This window comes from Delphinapterus leucas, chromosome 4 (genome assembly GCF_059928025.1).
Source record: "Delphinapterus leucas isolate spDelLeu-1000000601 "Yukka" chromosome 4, BTC_Dleu_Yukka2, whole genome shotgun sequence".
In the NCBI taxonomy this organism is placed as follows: domain Eukaryota; kingdom Metazoa; phylum Chordata; class Mammalia; order Artiodactyla; family Monodontidae; genus Delphinapterus; species Delphinapterus leucas.
Genome location: NC_143132.1, coordinates 597,527 through 621,201, shown reverse-complemented (window position 1 = coordinate 621,201; position 23,675 = coordinate 597,527). Strand labels below are relative to the sequence as shown.

General features: G+C 56.4%; 1 protein-coding gene across 1 annotated transcript; it reads right to left on the bottom strand.

Moving 5' to 3' along the window:
• Nucleotides 1-390: 390 nt before the first annotated feature.
• FTCD (formimidoyltransferase cyclodeaminase) lies at nt 391-22,872 on the bottom strand. Its single transcript, XM_089910093.1, has 13 exons — nt 22,535-22,872; nt 21,719-21,902; nt 20,944-21,072; nt 20,093-20,181; nt 19,822-20,001; nt 18,651-18,788; nt 18,433-18,564; nt 13,079-13,140; nt 12,353-12,740; nt 8,954-8,997; nt 8,613-8,751; nt 7,892-7,987; nt 391-6,869 (listed from the first exon to the last, which is right to left on the bottom strand). The coding sequence occupies exons 1-13, from the start codon at nt 22,586-22,588 to the stop codon at nt 6,783-6,785; spliced, it is 1,722 nt and encodes a 573-aa protein (XP_089766219.1). The 5' UTR covers nt 22,589-22,872; the 3' UTR covers nt 391-6,782.
• Nucleotides 22,873-23,675: the final 803 nt, after the last annotated feature.

Sequence of the window (23,675 nt, the reverse complement as noted above, 5' to 3'; positions counted from 1 at the left end):
AAAGACCATGTATGACAAACCCACAGCAAACATCATTCTCAATGGTGAAAAACAAAGCATTTCCTCTAAGATCAGGAACAAGACAAGGATGTCCACTCTCGCCACTATTATTCAACATAATTTTGGAAGTCCTAGCCATGGCAATCAGAGAACAAAAAGAAATAAAAGGAATCCAGTTTGGAAAAGAAGTAAAGCTATCACTGTTTGCAGATGACATGATACTATACATAGATAATCCAGAAGATGCCACCAGAAAACTACTAGAGCTAATCAATGAATTTGGTAAAGTTGCAAGATACAAAATTAATGCACAGAAATCTCTTGCATTCCTATGCACTAACAATGAAAGATTAGAAAAAGAAATTAAGGAAACAACCCCATTCACCATTGCAACAAAAAGAATAAAATACCTAGGAATAAACCTACCTAAGGAGGTAAAAGACCTGTAGTCAGACAACTATAAGGCACTGGTGAAAGAAATAAAAGATTAAAAAAAAAAGACCAAGCAAAACAAAACAAAAAAAATCAAAGATAACACAAACAGGTGCAGAGATAAGCCATGTTCTTGGATTGGAAGAATCAATATTGTGAAAATGACTGTACTACCCAAAGCAATCCACAGATTCAATGCAATCCCTATCAAACTACCAGTGGCATTTTTCACAGAACTAGAACAAAAAAATTCACAATTTGTATGGAAACACAAAAGATCCCGAATAGCCAAAACAATCTCGAGAAAGAAAAACGGAGCTGGAGGAATCAGGCTCCCAGACTTCAGACCATACTACAAAGCTACAGTCATCAAGACAGTATGGTACTGGCACAAAAACAGAAATATAGATGAATGGAACAGGATAGAAAGCCCAGAGATAAACCCACGCACATATGGTCACCTTATTTTTGATAATGAAGGCAAGCATATACAATGGAGAAAAGACAGCCTCTTCAATAAGTGGTGCTGGGAAAACTGGACAGCTACATGTAAAAGAATGAAATAAGAACACTCCCTAACACCATACACAAAAATAAACTCAGAATGGATTAAAGATCTAAATGTAAGACTGGACGCTATAAAACTCTTAGAGAAAAACATAGGAAGAACACTCTTTGACATAAATCACAGCAAGATCTTTTTTGATCCACCTCCTAGAGTAAGGAAATAAAAACAAAAATAAACAAATGGGACCTAATGAAACTTAAAAGCTTTTGGCCAGCATAGGAAACTATAAACAAGACGAAAAGACAACCCTCAGAATGGGAGAAAATATTTGCAAATGAATCAACGGACACAGGATCAATCTCCAAAATATATAAACAGCTCATGCAGCTCAATATTTAGAAAACAAACAACCCAATCAAAAAGTGAGCAGAAGACCTAAATAGACATTTCTCTAAAGAAGCCATACAGATGGCCAAGAGGCACATGAAAAGCTGCTCAACATCACTAATCATTAGAGAAATGCAAATCAAAACTACAATGAGGTATCACTTCACACCAGTTAGAATGGCCATCATCAGAAAATCTACAAACAACGAATGCTGGAGAGGGTGTGGAGAAAGGGGAACCCTCTTGCACTGTTGGTAGGAATGTAAACTGATACAGCCACTATGGAGAACACTATGGAGGTGCCTTAAAAAACTAAAAGTAGAATTACCATATGACCCAGCAATCCCACTACTGGTCGTATACCCAGAGAAAACCACAATTCAAAAAGACACATGCACCCCAATGTTCATTGCAGCACTATTTACAATAGCCAGGTCATGGAAGCAACCTAAATGCCCATCGACAGACGAATGGATAAAGAAGTTGTGGTACATATATACAATGGAATATTACTCAGCCATAAAAAGGAATGAAATTGGGTCATTTGTAGAGACATGGACGGACCTAGAGACTGTCATACAGAGTGAAGTAAGTCAGAAAGAGAAAATCAAATATCGTATATTAACACATATATGTGGAATCTAGAAAAATGGTACAGATGAACCGGTTTACAAGGCAGAAATAGAGACACACATGTAGAGAACAAACGTATGGACACCAAGGGGGAAAAGCGGGGGTGGAGCTTGTGGGATGAATTGGGGGATTGGGATTGACATATATACACTAATATGTATAAAATAGATAACTAATAAGAACCTGCTGTATAAAAATAAATAAATTAAATTAAATTAAAAAAAAAAAAAGAAACAAACTGGAGAGACATTACAGGACATGTGACAAGCCGAGGGCTGTGTCTGCACTATAAGAAACCCCCAGATTCATAAGAAGGAAAGTGACTCCAAGGAAGTGGGCAAAGAGCCTCAGCAGACAGAAAGTCAAGTGAGTATAAACGGCCAACAGGCATGTGCTTGTATAAGGCAAATCATTAATAATCAGTTAGACCCGAGAGTGCTGGAGCATCTTTCCAGCAGCATCTGGAAGCACAAGCATTTGTCCCAAAGCCTGTGAAATACCTGAGACTGGGAATGGCCTCCTGTGGGGGGTCAGCTTAGGGACACCCCTGGATTTGCCTGGCAGAGCCTCTCCCAACTCAGGTGGGGGTCCCTTGAAGACAGGGTGTCCCCAGGCCAGAGTCCCCAAAGACAGGATCTCCCCAGAGATCAGAGTCTCCCTGGGTTCAGTGTTGCCAGGGGAGGGTCCCTCCCATCTGCCCACAGGGCACCCCCTGGTCTGTCACAAGAAACGGGCCACATGGTCGCTGCTGAGGATGAAAGGTGTCTGGAGACAGAAGCCGGGTCCCCTTGGTCTTGCAGAAGGTCGTCCCACCATGGGGGGAGGGGGCAGTACCTGGGGGGGATGGGCACGGAGCAGCGCTGGGGGGCCCTCGGGGAAGGCGGGAGGCGAGGCAGGCGGGCTGCAGGGCCTCCCGTGAGCGCCCCGGAGCCGGACAAGCCCCCCCAATCCCCGGTCCTGCGGGAGAGGGTGGGCACGGCGGGTCTCCCCTCGCTCAGGGATCGGTGCCCCGGGTCCCGCTGTGCGGTGGGCGCCAAGCAGGGTCCTGGGTGCCGCCCTGAGATGTCCGGGGTCAAGCTGATCCGGGGCCGTGGGGAAGGAGAGCGGAGACCCCGCGTTTCCAAGCCACCACACACACACACACACACACACACACACACACACACACACACACACGGCAAGACCCCAGGCGCCTCGCCTTCCAACCCCTCCAGAGGAGGGACCTGGCGGAGGCGCGGAGTGTCCGGATCAGTGGGCTGGGGTGGAGTAGGGCCCGCGCAGCAGACGAGCTCCCGGATCACGAAGAGGGCCTCCTGGTCAGGGACGCTGTGATTTCCAATAAAAATAACGACCATGAGCAATTACAACTGCCTCAGATGCAAGCAAGAAAGAGCGGATGAAGGGAGTCGTGAAGGAGCCGCGGTGCCGCCTGGGCAGCCCGGACCCTCGATGCGCCGTCTGGGGGGTGGATTCTAAACCCACTTGCAGTTCTTCCCCTAAGCCTCTTGGAAGGAACTCCATCCCTCCCCATACGGGCCTGCAGGTCCCCTCCCCAGGACGGCCCCCCACACCACCCCCGCCCCCACTGCTCCACGTGTAGGCGGGGCCCCTACGAGAGCCTCTAGCCTACACAGTTGCAGGCCCCTCGCCTGTGCCCACACTCCACTGGGAGAATACGGTAGAGGTAACGGAGACCCTGCACCCCAAGCTCATGCCCTTTCCAGAGTTTACCCCTTGAGGACTTTCCTGGAGCTGTCCTTGCATTTGCACATATACACACACACCGGCTTGCACACGCAGACAAGCACACCCACCACACAACTGCTCAGACACTGTCCTTGTCAGTTTAATTTGTAGGAGCTTTTCTATTGGTCATAGTAACTCTACCTGTTATCTATGTTGGGTTTTATCCTTCCAATAGGTCCTTGACATTTACTTTGGGATATGATGTCTTTTACCAAAACAAGTTTTTTTGGGGGGGCTGGGTTTTTTTTAATAAATTTATTTTATTTATTTATTTTTGGCTGTGTTGTGTCTCATTGCTGCGCGCCGACTTTCTCTAGTTGAGGCGAGCGGGGACTACTCTTCGTTGCACTGCGCGGGCTTCTCATTGCAGTGGCTTCTCTTGTTGTGGAGCACGGGATCTAGGCACACAGGCTTCAGTAGTTGTGGCACGCAGGCTCAGTAGCTGTGGCTCTCAGGCTCTAGAGCGCAGGCTCAGTAGTTTTGGCGCACAGGCCCAGCCACTCCGCGGCATGTGGGATCTTCCCGGACCAGGGCTCAAACCCATGTCCCCTGCATTGGCAGGCAGATTCTTAACTACTGAGCCACCAGGGAAGCCCACAAAACAAGTTTTTAAGTTTTTAGATAGTAAGACTTCCCTGTAGAACATTTGGGTTCTCTGGCTTGCTCAAGGAGGATATACTCCCCAAATCATTTTCTTTTAATATCTTGTATGGTTACCTAGCAAGTACGTTCATACTTTTTGTTTCTCCATGTGCACAGCCTGTCTGGAAGGAATTTCAGTGTGTGATGATTTTTTCAAATTATTTTTAACAGGAACTTCCTGGAGGCAGGAGGCTACAAACACAAATACGTGAATATATATTCTTCATTCTTCCTTCACTATGTAAAGAGAGCAGATCAAATGCAGCCAAGGACGCCCCCTGGGAAGGAGCTGGAGGCTGGTGGATATTTAGGGCCAGTCTAGTGCCCAATAGAAAAACAGGCTACGCACATGAACAGACTGCAGAAAAGGAAATCCATCGTTAATGATATGAAAAGACAGTCAACCTCAGATATAACAAAAGATAATTAAACCATACTGACACCCATCTTCCACCTCTCAAGGCAAAACCCCCAAAGTTTGACAATACACTCAGTTAGGAAGTGTATCTGTCAGCTGCTGCTACATAACAACCAGCCATGACGTCTCATGGATGGGACAGTTGAAATTTATTTCATTCCTGAATAAGCCAGGGCAGCTCTGCTTAAGACTCCTGGGGCTGCCTCAGGTCCGACTCTCACCGAGGGGCTGTGGGTCAGTGGGGAAGCTCAGGCCAACGGCAGTGGCCACCTGGGGAAAGCTGTCCTCAGGTAGAGGTCAGGGGTTCCCAGGCAGGCAACAGGTGAGCAACAGGTGAGTCTCTTCTGGCCCAGTGGGCACCATGCTCACCCCCTCAGCCCCCATCCCAGCATCTGAGAGCTAGGGACACACTCCACCGTCAGTGGTGAGAACTCCTCCGAGCTCTGCCACGGGGACAAGGGGAGATTGAGCGCAGTGGTGCAGCCGCTCGGGAGGGTGACGCCCCAGGACTCAGCGGTCCCCCCACCCCGTGAGCCTTGTGCAAGATGCACGCAAGGTGGAGAGACACAGCAGACGCCAAGGGCACGCACGACCCCGTTTACCCAAATGTCAGCCCACGGGGAAAACTGAGCCTTTGCGTGGGGAGTGTGCCCTTGTGCCAGATGGCCTACGGGAAGCCAGAGTGCGGTCACCGTGGAGCAGGGCCGTTGGGGTCAGGGGTCAGGGTGAGAAGGGGTCTGTGACGGGAGAAGGCCGATCAGGACGTGCACCTTCCTGAATGTATCTTCTATTTCACAATGAAATGGTGAAGGAAATACGGAGAAAGGACGAGTGAATAAAGTAAGTAGGAGTCTCTAAAATAAAAGCTGATGTGAAAGGGCTCCGGGCCATGGCCTCCAGGCTAACGTGTTAACTAGGAACAAAAGTCAGCATTTGATCTGCTCTCTTAACGCAGTCAAGGAAGAATGAAGAGTATATATTCACATGTGTTTGTGTTTGCATAAACACTGAATGGGCACAAAGAGGGAATTCAGTGATTTCCTGAAGAGGTTACGCAAGGGCTGCTGGGGACCAGGTGGTGGGGACTCTCTGCACAGCCCTGGTTTTTGAACTACGTGATGCGTTGCCTATTTTAAAAGAACAGGTTGGGGCCCTCCTGCAGCTCCTGGTGTCTCCTGGCCCTCCTAAAGTAACGCCGACGCTCGCACGCTTACAGCTCCAAGCCTCAAGGATGCTGCCCTACTGGGGCAACACGGCTGCCTGCCCGGGCCTCTCCCACGATCCCTGCAGGGCCCCACACACACCTCTCGCCCCCCAGGATCCCTCGTCCCTCCCTCGGGCATCATTGGCTCTGCAGCACCTGGACCAGGTCGGTTGCCCCCAGCCCAGGGGGCTCTCCACCGCACCCCCACCTCCCTCACTGCCCAGGCCCTGCAGGGACCCTCCTGGGACCCCCACCACTGGGCCTCAGCCCCTGAGCTTCCACTGAGGGAAGTCGGTGCCCAGTGCCCAGGACCCCCCTCCCAGAGCCCAGGTCCAACGCTTTGAGCTCTCCCGCCAGGACGTGGGACCCGGCCGCATGTCAGCAGCACCTCCCCAGGAACTCCTGGCCCTCTGCCTGTCCTCACCTTGGCAGGTCCCCGCCCATCAGGCAGCGCGGCCTTCACCCCTCCATGTGACGGGCTCTTTCCCCCAGGACTCCAGGTGCTCTGGGGCCCTGTGTCACCTTGGGCTGCACCTCCATTTCCCCCCACCTGCCTCACCACACTGGCACCTCACGGGGTCCCCGTCCCAGCCGCTCGGCTCAGCCCTCCCCCAGCCCGCCCACTGATCCCCTGCATGCACCCCACAGGCACCAGTGTGTCCTCACTTTACTGGAGGCCCCAGGTGACAGAAGGTGACACCACGAACCCAGACACACCTGCCCCTCACACCCTCCCCTCTCTGGGCCCCATGGGATGTGTCTGGAGGGGCCTCAAGGGGAAGCAGGGTCCAGTGAGGTCCCCCGCCCGGCCATCACTCCCGCCGGGCCTCCAGCTGGTCCAGCACCAGTGCCGCCTGGGTCTTGGCTTCCTGCAGGAGGCCGGAGATGCGCTGGCGGACCTGACAGACACAGGGGTCCCGTCACCACCCCAAGTCTGCCACCAACCCCGCTGGCCCCACCTCCCCGCCACCTCCCTGGGCTGTCCACTCTGGGTGACCCCAAGCCCCTGACCTAGGGGTCCCCAGCTCCTCATGGGTCTCTTGGTGGTGATGGGAGGGGCCCCTCTGTCTTTCCTGAGATTTGGGGCCAGCCAGCCCCCACCCTCCCGGTCTCCCCACTTTAGCCATGACTGCCAAGGACAGGGCTGTGTCCTTGAGGCCTTAAGGGCCAGAGCTCAAGCGGCCTGTCCATTATCTCAATGCTTCCATGGTGGACAGGGCCTTCCCTGATGGCCAAGCCCAGCCCAGCTGGAGAGGCAGGTGGGGACAGGCTGACGCTCGAAAAGGCCATGGCCCTCCCATTCCAAGCCACGAAATCACTTTTTAAAGATTGTCACAATATCACAGAGACACATGGGCAGTGGCCAGGGCTGGGAATGGGGGTGACTGTGGGGCATCCTTTGGAGTGATAAGAATGTTCCAGACCTTGACAGAGGTGGTGGTCTCGCAGCCCCGTAAGTGTGCTTAACGCCACTGAATTGTATCATCTAACACAGTGAGCTGCACGTTTCGTGAATTTTCCTCCAATAAACAGTAAGAAGGAAATGATCACAAATGCTGAAGTGGGAGCATGGCTTAGGCTGCAGACTGTTCTTTGAGACCCTGTGCTGTCAGCCCAGCCCACCTGGGAGAGAACTCAGCCCTGGCCAGAGCCCCCCGGGAGGGGACTAGGGGGTGCCGGCAGGCCCCCAGGCCACCTGCCTCCACAGAGGCGCTGAAAGGCGGCCCCGGCCGTCCCCGACGCCTGCGTTCTGCCGGCCAGGCCTCGTCCACCCGCAGGAGCTGGAGGAACTACTCATCTGATGGACACTTCCCTCCCTTGAGGACCTGCTGGCCAGGTGCCCTGGGCCCCAGGTCTGGGAGCCACGGCCCGAGGGCAGCCTCCAGTGCCCTCGGCGGGCCCGGCCCACACCCCTGCCCACCTGGTCCTTAAACGCGTCATCGGTGACATCCTTCAGGTTGATGAGCACATTGAAATACGCGCCAAACACACCCGTCTCCAGGGCCTTCACCGCCACCTACAACAGCCAACGGGCAGGGCCCTCGTCGGTACCGGGGGGCAGCAGGGCCTTGCCCTGCCCACTCCTCAGCCCAGGGACACGGCCTGGGGGCCTCACGCCTCATTCGTGAAGACGGCAAACTGACCAGCCCAAGGGTTCCCTCCAGGCGGCAGGGCCGGCCCTCTCCCCACAGAGAGAAGCAGCTCGGCCTGGCCCCCTCCAGAGGCGGATATAACAACCAGCCCAAGGAAACGAGGCTCCTCCCCTCAGGATGGGCTGCGGACACGCAGAGCCAGCCCTGACGTTCCTGGTCCCCGGGCCTCTGCGCACGGCACGGGCTGTGGACAGGCGTGCCTGTGCACATCTGCAAGCCCCTGGGTTTTCTGGAAGAGGGGCGGTGGGAAGGAGGGATGGGACGGGGTCTGGGGGATGGTTAGGGGTGGCCTCTGGAGACACACTCGAGTTTCTGCTTCTCTCTGCCGCACGACCTTGCACAAGACCTTAATGGGTGAAGGAGCCGGCCCTGCGGGCTGAGACTGACCGAAACACCCTGTGAGCGCTTGTGCCTGCCCGGCTTGGTGAAGAGCTGTGATGCCCAGTGCCCCTCCGCACGTCGCCCCCGCAGCGGGGCTCCACAGCGTACCTGCAGGTCCGACCGGCAAGCCAGGTTCGCGCACAGGGCCAGCTCCTGCAGCCCCGGCCACAGCGAGGTCACCAACTCCGCCAGCGCCAGGGGCACGGCCACCGCCCGCCTCAGCCCCTCCTGCAGGGCAGCCGCGCGTCTGGAAGCAAGAGGGTCAGTGGTTAGAGCCCAGGGCACCCAGACACTGCTGGACCCACCTGATGGCTCCGCTCTGAGCAGACGGAACCAGGGTGGGGACCACAGGGAAACTGTTCTTCAATCACAACACACACCAGTGGGGGACTGACTGGTACCAGGGCCTCCTGAGGCGTCCGGATGTCCGCAGCCACCACTGCACTCACCTGTCCTTGTCCTCAGGTGTGTTCTTGGGCAGCTTCGTTGCTTTCTGCCGGAGCAAACACAGAAACGCGCGGGTGACTGACTGTGATGAGGGGACATGGGAGCCTGGGGCAGGGAGGGGCTTCACGCAGGGCCCACACCACCCCCGAGGTCGGTTCCGTGGATTAGAGCCCTGGGCCCCTGACAGAGGAGGGCAGGCGACCCGGCGCAAGGCCCCATGTGGTCAGCACTGGAGGCTGGAGAGGAGGGTGGAGGGGAGCGGGTTCTCCAGCCGCAGGCCTCCCAGCCTCCAGGCAAGGCAACCGCACAACCCCCGAAGTCCAGATGTAATGGTTCTGGCCGTGTCCGCGCATCCCCGAGGGGCCACACAACCCAGGCCTCCTCTGAGGAGCCATCAGCCCATGTGTCGCTCACCTCGCCGCTGCCGGGCAGGCCTCCCCCGTCCCGCACCCCGTGCTGTGAGCACCCGTCCAGCCCCGCTCGCTCACACCAGTGCCCTAGGCCTGCCCACGTGCCGGGTCCAAAGGCGTAGCTGGTGGGGAACGTGCCCTGCTGGTTTTGTAGGTTTCGCCAAATCTCCGCCCAAAACCGTTAACAGTCAGCTGGTCCATCAACGCTGCATGAGCATAAAGGATCCCTGGACCCTACCTGAACCGGATTCGATCAGCATCCTGACCCGACCAGAACCAGATTCTGTGACCATCCTGGACCCGACCTGAACCGGGTTCTGTCACCATCCTGACATTCCCTAGTCTCCCCGGGCGCCCCTCCGGCCTCCTGTCTCCTGTGACACGTGTCTCTTTTCCGTGTGGACCCACAGCAGCTCCTCCCGAACACGGGAACCTGCTGACTCTGCTGCAGACCCAGGTCAGGGCGGGGGTGGGGGGGCAGGAGGGTCTCCACTGGGCAGAACTTTGCTGATTTTAGTCGTCTGACTTTCACGTGGCCACGTCTGTGTCTGGCTGAGGGGGGCTGCCCACCCTCAGGGCTGCAGTTTGATTTATTTTCTGATTCACTGTGAGGTTTGTTTGGTGACTCCACCTAGAGATTGCTCATGTATTCGGTGCAAGATAAGGATGTTTTCTTATTTTTGTTCAAAAGTCTCTCTTCCTGCTGCTCACTGGGGACATAGACCAGTGCAGTGTCTACCACACTCACACGTGTGTGTGTGTGATTGCCGGTCGGGTGTGTCTTCAGTCTAACCATTTATGTTAGGTTTTCTCTAAACCACACCTCTTTGCTGACTACTTTTCTTTTTCCTTCCTGCCTTTGGATTAGATTTTCATTTTTCTACTGCCCCTTCCAGTTGTTTTATATTTGTCTTATTTCTAATCTCTAGTGGTCAGAATTTTTAATATTTGTTTTTAATTACATGTTATTATTTATATGCACACTGATGCCTCTACTCAAGCCCCTCTCAGTATCTGAAGTGCCTCAGACCACAGATAGCTAGAGGTACCCTGAGAGAAGTTCAATAATTCTGGCCTGGGGAGGCCGTTTAAACTACGACACAACACCAAGGAAAGAGCAAAAGAAAGACTGAATATTCGACGACATAAAAACACAAGGCTCTTATGGTCAGAAACCAGCACAAGCAAAGTTGAAAGTCGCACAAGCAAAGTTGAAAGTCAAACAAGCTGAGACTCCCTGGCTTATGAAAAGGCCTAGGCAGCACCATGCAGAACAGAGAAGAAAAGGACACCTCACTTTCCTGAGAAGGAAATAAAATCGCTGCAGAAAGTATGAAAACGCTCCTCCCCCTGCCCCGCCCACGTGAGATGCTCGCACCAGGGCAGCACCAAGAGACGCACGTGACCACCAGGTCCAGTGGCCGCGGCATCGGGGCAGACGGCGGGAGGGCCACTCCAGGGCTCGATCCACACAACCTCTGCAAGGGCCACTGGGCAGCACCCTCCACGTGGGAAACACACCCGCCCTGGGGGGAAAGCCCGTCCCCGAGTCGCTCCTACAGCCCGTCCACCGAGTGCTCAGTGACGGAGGCCAGCTGTCCACACTGCCTGTCCCAGGTGCTGACTGGACCTGGCCAGAATCCCCAACAGGGCTGGTCCAAGGCCTCCACCCCAGGGGACCCCAGAACACCGGGCGGGCCACTGAGCCGGGGGTGTCCCTGCTCCAGGAGGACGTAAGGTGAAAGATGCAAGCTGCAACTGGACATCTGCCTGACGCCATTTGCGTAAGAAAGGAGGAGAAAGGGGAGACCCAGTTCTGCCCAAATGCACACAAACATCTCAGGGAGATGTACGCACTGGGGCTGCACCTGCTTGGGCAGGGGGACAACACACCAGCTGCCCTCTGCCCCTGTGAACTCTGAACCCCTGAAGCTTTCACCCATTTTAAAAAGCAAATAAACGAAATTAAAACGTAAAAGAGCATAGGGGAAAGGTGATCAGTCTCTGTACCCCGCCCCCGGGGACACAGCTTCTGTCGCAGGGTCACCTCCTCCCACATTGCGACATCCTAGACTGTCCCCGTGCGGATGCGGCACTCACGTCGGGGCGCCCAGCCCAGCAGCCCCCGAGGTCGCCTGGCCCAGGTCCTCCTGCCCCGTCCCCCACCCACCCCCGAGGCGGCTCTGGATGCCTGCTGTCTGTCGGGAGCTCATTCCTTCCCAGGCGTGTCTTCCTACCCCCGTGGGGTACGAGCGCCCTCATTCCCGCCTCTCTCGGGTCCTCTCTGCTGTATCTGCCCTCAGACACGCCTGGGGCTTCTTGACCTTGAATTCGGACCTCGACCTTCCTGCAAGTTCCCCATCCCCCGCCCGGTCTGATGGACGTCCCTCCTCTGCTGCCCCCTGGATGGGCACCGCCTGGATGCAGCCGCCCACGTCCTGTGCTGCTGAAAGTGCCCGGCTCCCCTGGGGCCCTTTGTGTCTCATGGCTGAACATCTTCTCTGATCTCTGAGACCATGACCCACAGCGTTTCTTCTGTGAAGATTCCTGTTCCCACCCTTCCCGGGATGGAAACTCTTCCTTGGGGACTTTGTTTTCCTCCGGCATCTGCAGGTCTGGGTGTCACCCATCAGCGAGACTCAGGGACGTGGGCAGGGGGACGCTGAGCCTGGCTGACCCTCAGGACAGGTGCCCTTCTTGCCCCTCCCCCAGCCTGCAGGGACCCCGACCTGGAGTCACGCCTGCACCACACCCGCCGAGCTTGGCCCTGCACGAGCGGGGGGAGGGGAGTGCCCAAGAGGGGCTAGACCACTGTCTCCTCCCTCCAGCCCCCAGGGTCTACAGACAACTGTGCTCGTGGCAGCCCCTCCCCCTCCCCCTGTGACCCTGACCCACTTTTCTCTCGCCCGGACCCCGTACTGTCCACCGACCCCACTCTCCCTCGGGGCTGCCTCTGCGGGGCTGGTGATGGAGGCCCGTCTGCACGCTCACCAGGTAGGCCTCGAAGGCCCGGGCGTCGGCGTCCACCATCGCGGTCAGCTCAGCCAAGGCCGTGTGGAAGGGTGGGACCAGGCGCCGCACGGTCGCATCCAGGTGTTCGAACTGGCGCCGCCCGTAGGTCATGAGGCCGGCCATGGAGGCCAGCGCGGCACCCTGGGGAGAGTGCCCTGTGCGTGGGACCAGCCCCAGGCTGGGCAACGCCCCCAAGCCCAGCCATCCCCCCCGCATCCTGGCCCAGGCCCCACTCACCATGGCTGCACTGGCTGCGGCCACGGAACCGCCCCCTGGGGCTGCCGAGCGGGCGCCCACCTCACGGACGAAGGTGCGCAGGGGCTGGTCAACCAGGCTCTGTTCTGGGCTGACCTCGGGGACCAGGTACCTGCAGGGATGGGGCTGGGAGTGAGGGTCTGCATCGTGCAGGGGCGGGGACAGGGTCCTGGGTCGTTGCAGCCAGGCCGTAAGGGTGGGGTTGGCCAGGCCGGGGGCCCCTGATTCGCACCAGTGTGTGTGGGGGGCAAGGATGTGGGTCCAATATGCAGAGTGGCTGCCCCGGGGAGGGGCTGTGACCAGCCAGGAGCTGCGTGAGGACAGAGTGGGACCTTGTCGGGACCCCACTGGGCCCCCCAGCAAGCTCCCAGCCCCACACCTGGCGACAGAGCAGAGCTCTGGAGGACTGAGGGGGTCTCCACACAGGGGCGGGGGGCAGGGGCTGCTCACTCGATGATCCGCTCCTTGGGGTTGAAGGGGGACAGGGAGTCCAGGCCCAGCCGGTTCACCACCTGGAAGAGGGGCCGGTGAGTGGAGTCCCCTTGACCGGCAGGTCCCACCCCTGCCACCCACAGGGCACCCCACCCTGGTGGGGAGCCTGCAGGGGCACAGCTGCCACACCCCATGCCCACCAGCAGCCCTGCCGGCTGAAGGCCTCGCCGAGAGCAGGCACCCTGCCTGGGCTCCGGACACATCACCCACCCACCGTGCTGCTCCAGGGAGACCAAGGCCCATGGTGACCCCATCCTGCCCCCACGAGAGCCTGTGCTGGAAAGGGACCAAGAAAACTGCCTCTTTGGACAGGATTCCAGCTCCTCGGGTGTCAGGGTCTCTCTGGTTCTTAAAGGCCGGGAGCTGCCTGATCTGCCCAAATGTGAGACTTGATATGTGAGAAAAAGTGAATTTTACCCAAATTCAACGTTAAGTCGGAAATATCCCCATCTTGGAGTAGAATTCTTTCCACCAAAAACCACTCAGGACACTTTATAATGCTCGATGCCGTCACACAGTTCCAACCCCTCTGAGCCACACAGGTGATATGTTCCACACAAAACAGAAAATGACAAGTGCAGCTTGAGGGAAATGAAGCAGCAGGTCCCAGGGGATGGTCATGAGGTCTCCCTGAGGATGTGGAAATAGGGCAGAGAGTGCCCGAGAGCTGGCGGTAGAGCCAGCAAGCAGCCCGCCTGCCGCAGAAAACCTCAGAGTGAGGAACAGAACTGTCAGAATGGAATTCAGCACCCGGCAAAGCTGGCAGAAAGTAAAGGAAACCATTCACAGCCAGAAGTGACCAGAAATGCCCAGAAAGACCTCCTCTCCCAGAAGCTGGGTCCACCCTGGAGACATCTGAGACCTCTCACGAGTAGGGGTGGTCTCGAGCCCACAAGAGCTGTGTCAGACGGGAGACCCTTGGAAGAGGACATCTCCAAGGATGAATCTGGGAAAAACCACCCATCACAGGAAATATTGGGATACTTCCCAGTCTCGGCCTTCCGTTTGGTGAAGCACGAAAAAAAATCTTTCCTGGGAATTCTAACCTGATGGGGAGGTGGGCCACCGTTCACACAGAATTCTCTTCCTGTGTGGCGCCAAAGCTCCAAGCAAAAGGCTCATCTAAAGTGGTCCAAACATCTAACAGAGGCAAACACAAACTAAACCAGGTGACCAAGAATTACCACAGACCTAACTCTAAAGAACAGGCACTCAGGGGCTTCCCTGGCGGCGCAGTGGTTGAGAGTCCGCCTGCCGACGCGGGGGACACGGGTTCGCGCCCCGGTCCGGGAAGATCCCACATGCCGCGGAGCGGCTGGGCCCGTGAGCCATGGCCGCTGAGCCTGCGCGTCCGGAGCCTGTGCTCCGCAACGGGAGAGGCCACAGCAGTGAGAGGCCCGCGTACCGCCAAAAAAACAAACAAAAAAACAGTAGAGAGCGTCAAACACATTAATAAGGAATAAATAAATGTGGGAGAGGTGAAAGCTTCTTAGAGAAAAAGGATGAAGTTAGAAAATTCTCGATGCTCCTAATACTTGCGGCTGGAATTTTAAGAGGAACAGGTCATTTACACATTCTTAAACTACCTCCCCAGGGAGTTCTTATTAACAACAAAAGGAAAACAGAAACACTGCAGTGATGACCCTGGGTCAGGGATACCAGCTCGACCAGAGGACCCAGGTAACGCCCTGAGGGGGGCACTCTGTCACTTCTGTGCTACTCCTGCCAGAAACGCACAAGCGCACCCAGCCCTGAGACAGGTCAGCCCGGCGCCCAGCGAGCCGTGCTTCACAAAGCCACCAGCCGGTGCTCCACAGTCCGCCACGGTCAAGGAAAGACGGGGAGCACTGGGGACCTGATCCAGATTAAAGGCCATAAAAGACAAGCCAGCCGAACCCACTGCTGCTCTGGGGCAGACCGTGGACGGGGGGGCACTGATGCGATTTGATTCCGGTCTGCAGATTAGACGCCAGGCTATACCGTGCTGGATTTCCCGGTTTTGATCATTGCACTGTGATTGTGTAAGAGAACGTCCTTGATCTTAAGCATTACACCCTGAATAAACAAGGGGTAAAGGGCACAGTGTCTTCAATCTACTTTAAAATGTTCCAGAAAAAAATATGATTATGCGTGGAATACAGAAATAGAGTGATACAGCAGATGGGGCAAAATGCAACAATAGGTGAACCTGGAGAGCATAAAAGAGCTCCTGGTACTGTGCTCGCACCTCTTCTGCGAGTAGGAAATTACATCAAGATAAAAAGTTACACAAAACTTTGTAACTGCTAGAAAGAGAACAGACCCAGCCATAAACTGCATCAGTGATTGCAAAATGAAGCCTGAGAAAACCACAGTGAATACGGGGGAAAGAAAGTACAAAAAAGGCAGAATATGTGGAAGAAAATGCTACCGCAGTGTAACGGGTGTCGGTAAAGTGAAAGGACCAAAAACTGGATCAAAAATACAATGGAAGAAAATATTCCTGAAGCTAAACAAGAATGAACCTGTGAATCACAAGAAACCCTGTTCCAGAGAAAACAATGATGCAGAAAAATCCACAGCAAGACTCTTGTGGCAGAGTCGCTGATTCTCAAGGATAAAGATGGAATTCTTCAAGCGTCCAGGAGAAAAAACCGGCCCCCAGGTTAGGGTTAGCCTTAGACCTCCGCACAGGGACATTCATTCCAAAGGTGGTAACAACGTGTTTGCAACGTTCTCAGGAAAAGACTTGCGACCTGAGGTTTTGGTTGTCCTACGGTCTTGCAAAAAGCATAACGTCACAGAAAGACATTCCCAAACCTGCCAGAACCCACAGAATAAAGCCCCTGTGAGCCTTTCTTTAAAAATCTGCTTGTCTGTGAAATCCAGCCAGACAGATGGGAAAGGACAGAGATGCATAGTGACCTCACTTGTGTATAGAACCAAGATTGAACATCTGTGGGTATTTAGTATGTGTGGATATGGTTACAGAAGGTCAATGTTATACACTGACAATGTAAAAGTAACAACAAAGCAATTTAAATCTGGAACAGAGATGACCATTCACACAAGCGCATTAATTTTTTTGTCTCTCTTCACCAAGAGTCAACAGACATTGTCTAATATTGATAAACAGCTAAAGGATTAAATACATTATTTAAACTTAAAAAGTTAAGCACCTAGAACTAATAAATGAATTCAGCAAGGTAGCAGGATACAAAGTCAACACGCAAAGGTCAGTGCATTTCTAAACACTAACAGTGAACAACCCGAAAAAGAAATTACAAAAACAATTCCGTTTTCAATAGCATAAAATACTTAGGAATTAATTAACTAAGGAGGTAAAAGACTACGATGAAAACTACAAAACATGATGAAAGAAGGCAAAGACAAATGAAGGGGAACACAGCCCACGTCCAGGGCTGGAAAGACGGTGCTGTAAGACAGCACCACCACCCAAAGTGGCCTGCGGAGTCAGCGCGAGCCCCGTCACAGTCCTGACAACGTCTTTTGCAGAAATAGGAAACCCCATCCTGGACACTGGTGACAGCTGCACAGCTTTATACACATACACCAGTGGCCAGTGCACTTAAAAATGGTTAAAAGACGACAAATTTTATGTCATGTCTATTTTACCATAATTTAAACAACTGAAAAAATATTTAAGCACCAAAATAACCAGCTCCCTAAAAAATAGCACAAGTCTAAAAAATCAGGAAACGGAGAAGGAAGAAAGACAGCAGTAAATGCTGTGTAGTTACTTTCTCATTCACTTCCTGTGTCTCATGTTATGGGAATGTAGATTCTTTTCTTAAAGTGTATATTCTGCTTTCAGCTGATTATTTCTTCAAAGCTACACCACTGAGTATAAGCTCTGTTGGCTTCCGCCAGCCAGCAAAAGGCAGACCTCCCTCTACCGCACTTCACAGATAGTACGTTTCTGACAAATTGAAGGTCTGTGGCAACCCTGCTTCAAGCAAGTCTATTGGCACCATTTTTCCAACAACATGTGCTCACTTTGTGTCTCTGTGTCACATTTTGGTAATTCTTGCAGTATTTCAAATCCTCCTCCGGCACAAAGATCACGACTCTCTGTAAGCTCAGATGATGGTTAGCATCTTTTAGCAATAAAGTACTTTTAAAGTAAGTATGTACACAGCTTTTTTAGACATAATAGTATTGCAAACTTAATAGACTACAGTCTAGTGTAAACATAACTTTTATACACACTAGGAAACCAAAAAAATCGTGTGAGTTGCTTTATTGCGATATTCGCTTTCTTGCAGTGGCCTAGAACCAAAGCTATGCTATCTCCAAGGTGCCTGTGCTGATAAAAATTAAGTCAAACTGATACATTTGGATAAAGTTTTTAAATTAATAAATCAAAAAATAGAGATAAATATATTGCTATAAGGTAATTACCAGAACTCCTAAAAATAGACTAACTCCTCCATACAGCCCAAAGGAAACCACATGCTCTCATGCCTAAAAATAGGACAACAGTGAGTCCAGACATACCTGCTCAATTAGTGGATACAAAAGGATAAACTCAACTACCAAAAGACAAAAGCTTTCAGAGAGGGCTTCCCTGGTGGCACAGTGGTTAAGAATCCACCTGCCGATGCAGGGGACACGGGTTCGAGCCCTGGTCCGGAAGGATCCCACATGCCACGGAGCAACTAAGCCCGTGCGCCACAACGACTGAAGCCTGCGCGCTTAGAGCCCGTGCTCCGCAACAAGAGAAGCCACCGCAATGAGAAGTCCATGCACCGCAACGAAGAACAGCTCCCGCTCGCCGCAACTAGAGAAAGCCGGCACCCAGCAACGAAGACCCAACGCAGCCAAAAATAAATAAATAAAACTTTCAGAGAAATCCAATCACGCGTTCATTATAAGAAACGCCCTCAAGACAAAATGACTCCGAGGCCAGAGCAACAGGACTGAGAAGGACGGCCACACCCAGAGCAGGCGGTAGGACCTGGGACCAAAGGAACAACTTTGTGAATAACCCATGGACACTAGATTCACGCACCCAAATCCCAACAGGCAGGGAGCGGACGAGGGGCAGGTCCTTCCATCCGCGGGACGCGGCTCCAGGACAGGCACCGGGCCCCGTCCTCTCCGCTGAAGTTTCACAAGACTGAACACATTTTAGGTCACAGAGGAAACCTCAACAGTGTCCCCCAAGTGAAAACAGTGTGATCTCAACTTCCAGGCACAGACAAGAAAACAAAGAAGGAGGAGGCCTGGCCCCGCAGACAGGGCCCCAGGCCCGGGGTGCAGGCGTCCGGAGCCCCCGACCTGCTCCCTGACTCACCCCCAGCCCCACCCACCAGCCGGAGCCGCTGCCCCTCCTCCAGGACGAAGAGGTTCTCCTTCTCGCAGTAGAAGGCAGCCACGTCCAGCAGGGCCTTCAGAGGCACCAGGCCCACCAGCTGCGAGCCCACCACCGGGAGTCTCAGCTCCTGCAGAGGCCAGAGGTCGGAGGTTGGGGAGTCAGCGCCCAGGGGGCTGGGCTTGAGAGACAGGGGAGGGGACCCACCCTGCTCACCTGGGCTTCTCTGCAGGTCTCCTCGTAGACCGTGTGCAGCCCTGTGACCTCAAAGTCCAGGAGGTTCATAGACACCTGAGCCAGGTTCTTCTCATCCAGGTACCAGCCGATGCCCTGCACCTTCCTCAGGCGTCCTGGCTGTCAAGGAGAAGGCTTGCCCAGCCCGGCCCCGCCCAGCCTCTCCTGCGCCCCGCACTGAGAGCCCCTTGCCCCTGCATCCCCCAGCCAGCCCGAGGGCTCCCTTCCACCCCAGACACCTGGACGAAGGGGGCCGTGGCCTGAAGACTGTGCGGTGCAGCCGGGCAGCCGGCTTCAGGCAGGTCTGTTCCTCACTCGCTCATTCTCATCTGAGCCGGGAAAGGGCCTGCCCACCACGGGAAACCAAGGCCCCGAAGGGTCGGTGCCGCGGGGCCCGCCCTGCACAAGCCACAGGCTCAGACCAGGCCAGGCGGCCCGGGCATCCCGCCCACATCCCTGTCCTGGGGGCGGGTCCCTACCTCCCACCCCTTCCACCCCTTGCCCCAGAGGCCAGCTCCTGGCCCTCACTGCCTGGGGCGACTCAGTCTACCGTTCGGGCTTAGGCAGACTCTTCACGTCAGCAGAGCACAGAGAAGGATTCGGGAGTTGCCGTGTTTTTGTATTGTGTTTGCAGACAACTGAGTGTTCGGCACGGAAGCTGGGCTCCCAGGGCCTCAGCTGCCTGGAAGGCCCAGGGCTCTGGGAGTGGGGCCTGACGGGGGCAGGGCCTCCTTCACGGGGTGTCTCTGTGTCTGTGTCCAGCTCGAACTTTCTGCAGGAGTGATCTCACACTAGGTGACAGCTATGATGGCAGACTGGGTGGATCAGGGCACCTGGGGGTACCTGGAAGTACCTGAGGCATCTGGAGGTACATGGGGGCACCTAGGGGTACCTGGGGTGCAGAAGCGGCTGTTTTCCTATCAGTGTGGAAATGATGCAGTATTTTAACCACAGCTGCAGCCCTGCAACTTCCATGGAAAATGTCCTTAAAGACCTGCTCCCCAGCTTCAAACCCTGGAACCCCGACCCTGCCGGTCCCACGTGGCGTGGACCCCGAGGCAGGCTGGTCAGCAGCCCCACGCACGGGGCAGGGCCTGGGCCCTCTCCGGCGGCGGCACGGGTGCCCTCACGGCGACCCCGCGCCCGCCCTCACCTGGCCCGCCCCGCGGCCCTGCTCCCGGAGGTCGAGGGCGATGCGGTGCGCTTGCTCCCTGGTGCTGAGCAGGTTGACGTTGAACGCGATGAGGAACTTCCGCGCCCCCGTGACAGTGGCCCCCCAGCTGGGGACGAAGGAGCTGGGGCCGAAGTCGGGCGCCCACTCAGCCTGCTTGAGCTGTGGGGAGACCAGTGGGTGAGGGAAGGGGGAGGAGGGCCCACCCTGCGGGGTCCGCCCCCAGACCGCCCACTGGGCGGGAACACCGCACCTTCTCAGGCAGGGCCTCGTACTCGCCGGCCCGGATGGCCGGCAGAGACTGGCGGCTGGCCGTCCGTGCTGCCTCGCCGTAGAGGTACACTGCAAGGGGCCTGGCCGGTCAGGCCCTCGGCTGGCGGGCGCTGCAGGACCCCCATTCCCGCAGCTCCGTCTTGCAGCGCCCCCATCTCTGAGTCCCGTCAGATGGGTGTGGGTGGTCGCTGATGGGCACTCTGTATGGGCCAGGACCCCTCCTCTGCCCACCCTTGCTGCCCCTGCACAGATGCCCCAGAAAAAGCCATTGCCCACCCACAACAGGGTCTGGAAGGATATTCGTGTTTCTCTCCAAAGTGCATTTTCATTGAACGAGCAACACGCCCGCAAATTAAGGAACAAGGAGGAGAGAAAACAAAACTCACCACCAGCTCTGACACCTGCACAGGGCAGGTGACACCCGTCCATCAGCCACAATGCAGGGGGCTGGACCTGTGCCCGGGCTCTCAGGTCCGCCTGCTGCCCTGTGCTGGGCTTTTCCTTGATTTGGTTAATTCCCCAAAGAGACTGTTTAGGGCTCCCCATCCATCCTGCTCAAGTCCTTTACAGAGCGGCTACTCGGTCCCTGCCTCCCTGACAGCTGGGACCCTGTCCTTGTGGTTTGTCCCATTGCAGGAGAAGCGGGACATATTCCTACCTGTCAAAAACCTGCATGGTAGGGTTTTTGGGTTTTTTTCTTAAAATGCATTTTTAAGGATGCAAGAGCAGAGAGCCTCAAGGGATGGTTGAGGCTGCTGGGAAGTGAAGTGAAGTGAGGACAGGCCGGCTGGGGGAGCCCCTGGGGTAGGCCGCCCTTCCCCAGGTACGCACCTGGCACACCCAGCTCCTCTGCCAGCCGCTGGCCAAAGGCCTGAGCACAGAGCACGCATTCGTCCATGGTGACGCCCCTCACTGGGATGAAGGGGCACACGTCTAGGGCGCCCATCCGAGGGTGCTCCCCTGCACAGAGATGGGGGCTGAGGAAGCCGGGGCCCAGGTGTGGAGCTCGGGGCAGGCCCTGCGCTCCAGCCCCCTGCACACGTACACCCGCACTGACCACAGGGCCCCGGGAGAAGCAGCCCCCCATTTCTGCGGCATCTCAGGGGTAAACCCCTCCCTCTCCTAAGAGCCGAGAGGATAACTCCGAGCCCTCAGGGAGGGGCGCCGTCACCCGGCTGCCTTACAGGGGGTCCTTCTCAGAACCCGAGTCCCACTGCGGGTCAGATGGCGGCCCCCGCGGCCCCCTCCCCCAAGGCGGTTCCTCTGAGATAAGCCTCCATCTCTCTTCACCAGGTGGGATCTCTTGTGAATTCCCTCCCCCTCTGTGGGCGTCCAGCGACGCTGCCCTTTTGACCAGCTCCCCGTGTGTCCACCGACCTTTGACCCTGCCTCCCAAGGAATGTGTTTGGTTTGTGGGCTGTTGACAGATGGGGCTGTGTCCCCCACCCCCGCCCAGGGCCTGCACAGAGTGCGGTCACCTCTCTGCCAGCCGCTCCAGGGCCCCCGAAACGTGGACGGGGTCCAAGGAGCATCCAGCCAGCACGATGGCCCCATGCCCTTGGCGAGTCCTGCGGGCGAGGCCGGCCGCGCGCACTCGGGCCCTCACCTCTGTGCCTGCCCATGTCGATGAGCTGGTGGGCGACCCGGGCGGCGTTGAGGGCCCCCTCCACCACGTCCTCGGGGCTCCCCACGAAGGTGTAGACGGTGCGGTTGGTGGAGGGGCCAGCGTCCACGTCCAGCAGCACGCAGCCTGGGGTCTGCACCACCGCTCGGGAGATGGCGTCGATCACCTGGGGACAAAGCCAGGCCTGCGCCTCGGTCTCCCCACGCGGAAGAGGGGGCGGGAGCTGCAGGGGCCGTGCCTGCCCTGCCCCCATTCAGACACGACGCGGGGCGAGGACCTGGGCGTATGGGGACAGCACCCTCCGGGAGAAACCGAGGCAGGAAGCAGAACCCGGGCACAGGGGCTCTCAGGGCCCCGAGGAGGTGACCCACAGGCCAAGGTCACAGAGGGGCAGGGCCCCAGCCCACAGGCCACCTGTGTCTGGGGTGGGGGAGTATGAAGGGCCCGGAACCTTCTGAGGCAGCAGGAAGGCCTGCCCAGCTCTCTTTGCCTCAGTTTCCTGCAGGTCACGTGGGGATGAGAGCGGCGCCCACCTCAGAAGGTGGGGAAGGGAGACGGGGTACCCCCCGGGGACCCTGAAATGGCCCTGGGGGTCAGGCTTCAGGGGCCCTGTTTTCACACAAGAGGCCAAGTGACCCGCCCGGACCCCAGGCCCAGACCTGGGCCAGGACGTGGCTGCCTGCCTGCTGCCACCTTCCTCACCCTTTCCAGAGAAGACAATCCCCAAACCGCGCACTGAGCCGCATTCTCCTTGCCCTGAGCCCCCTACACCGCCCCTGCCGCCCCCAGGTGCCTCACCTCCTGGCTCTTCCCCTCTGAGAAGTTGGGGACACATTCTACCAGCTGGGACATGGTCCAGGCCCTGCTGTAGACGCTCCTCTCGCCAGCAGAGGTGGGAAGGAGGCCAGCAGGGCCTTTATGCCCTCGGGCGGCGCCCCACCCCAGGGCCAGGCTTCTTATTAACCGAGTAGATGGGGGAGGGGCAGAGCCAGGACCCTGAGAGGCTGCCAGTGGAGGGCGAGGACTGAGGCTTCCACCCACGTGGGCGTGGGCTCTGCCGAAGGAAGTGCCTGTGACCTGGACCCTCGGGGGAGAGTCCTCAGCAGGTGGCGGCCTCAGGTCAGCCCAGGCTTGAGGCCCAGCTGGATCCAGGGCCCCCTGGTGACCCTCTGGGTGACCGTACGGTGACCCTCCAGGCCTTTTGTTCCTTGGCAGAACAGCCAAGCCTCAGGGCTGCAGGGGGATGAGAGGGACCATGTGTGAGGCCCCGGCACCAGCCCTGGCTCTCAGCAGAGGGCAGCGCGCCTGGTCGGGCAGGAGAAGGGGCAGGGGGTGAGTGTGTGCGGGTGCGTGTCTGCCGGCGGGGCGGGCAGGTGAGACCCAGCTGTCCCGGCTGCTGGCTGTGCTCCCTGAGGCCGGAGGGTCCCCACAAGGGCGACGCACCCCAGGTCAGCAGCACAGGGCCCTGAGCCCAGAGAGCCAGCTCGAGTCAACACCGTCTTGAAGTCCTTCGTGATTTTTGAACAGGGGATTGTTTCCATTCTGCAAAGGCCCACCGATCACATGGTCATCCTGGCAGCACATGGACCCCCTCAGACCCCTCCCTCCCAAGAGCAGACTGCACCCATCCATGGTCCTCCCGGAAGCGGGCACCCCACGCGGCCTTTGTGGGGTCAGCGTCTGCAGCTGTTTCACCTCTTGCAGTCACCACAGGGCCAGGAGAGGGGATGCCCAGATCTCTCGGGTCAGCAGCTCTCTGGTCCTTGGGAAGCCCACCCCTCCAGCAGCTGCTCACGGGGACTGGAAGAGGGAGAAGGGCTGGGCGAGCCCAGAGACCCTGGAGGCTAGGGGCAGGCCCGTCCTGTCCAGCTGTGGCTCCCTGGGCTGACTGTGGGTGAACGTGGGTGATGGCCGTCCTGCCCCCCGGGTCCCAGGAGGG

What these genes read in the sequence shown, in the direction of transcription:
- FTCD (XM_089910093.1), bottom strand. Translation starts at nt 22,588, where the DNA reads ATGTCCCAGCTGGTAGAATGTGTCCCCAACTTCTCAGAGGGGAAGAGC. An exon ending in AGGGCCGCGGGGCGGGCCAG is followed by an intron (nt 18,789 to 19,821) that starts GTGAGGGCGGGC and finishes TCTCCTTGACAG; the next exon opens with CCAGGACGCCTGAGGAAGGT. An exon ending in CTTGCCGGTCGGACCTGCAG is followed by an intron (nt 7,988 to 8,612) that starts GTACGCTGTGGA and finishes TGGCTGTTGTAG; the next exon opens with GTGGCGGTGAAGGCCCTGGA.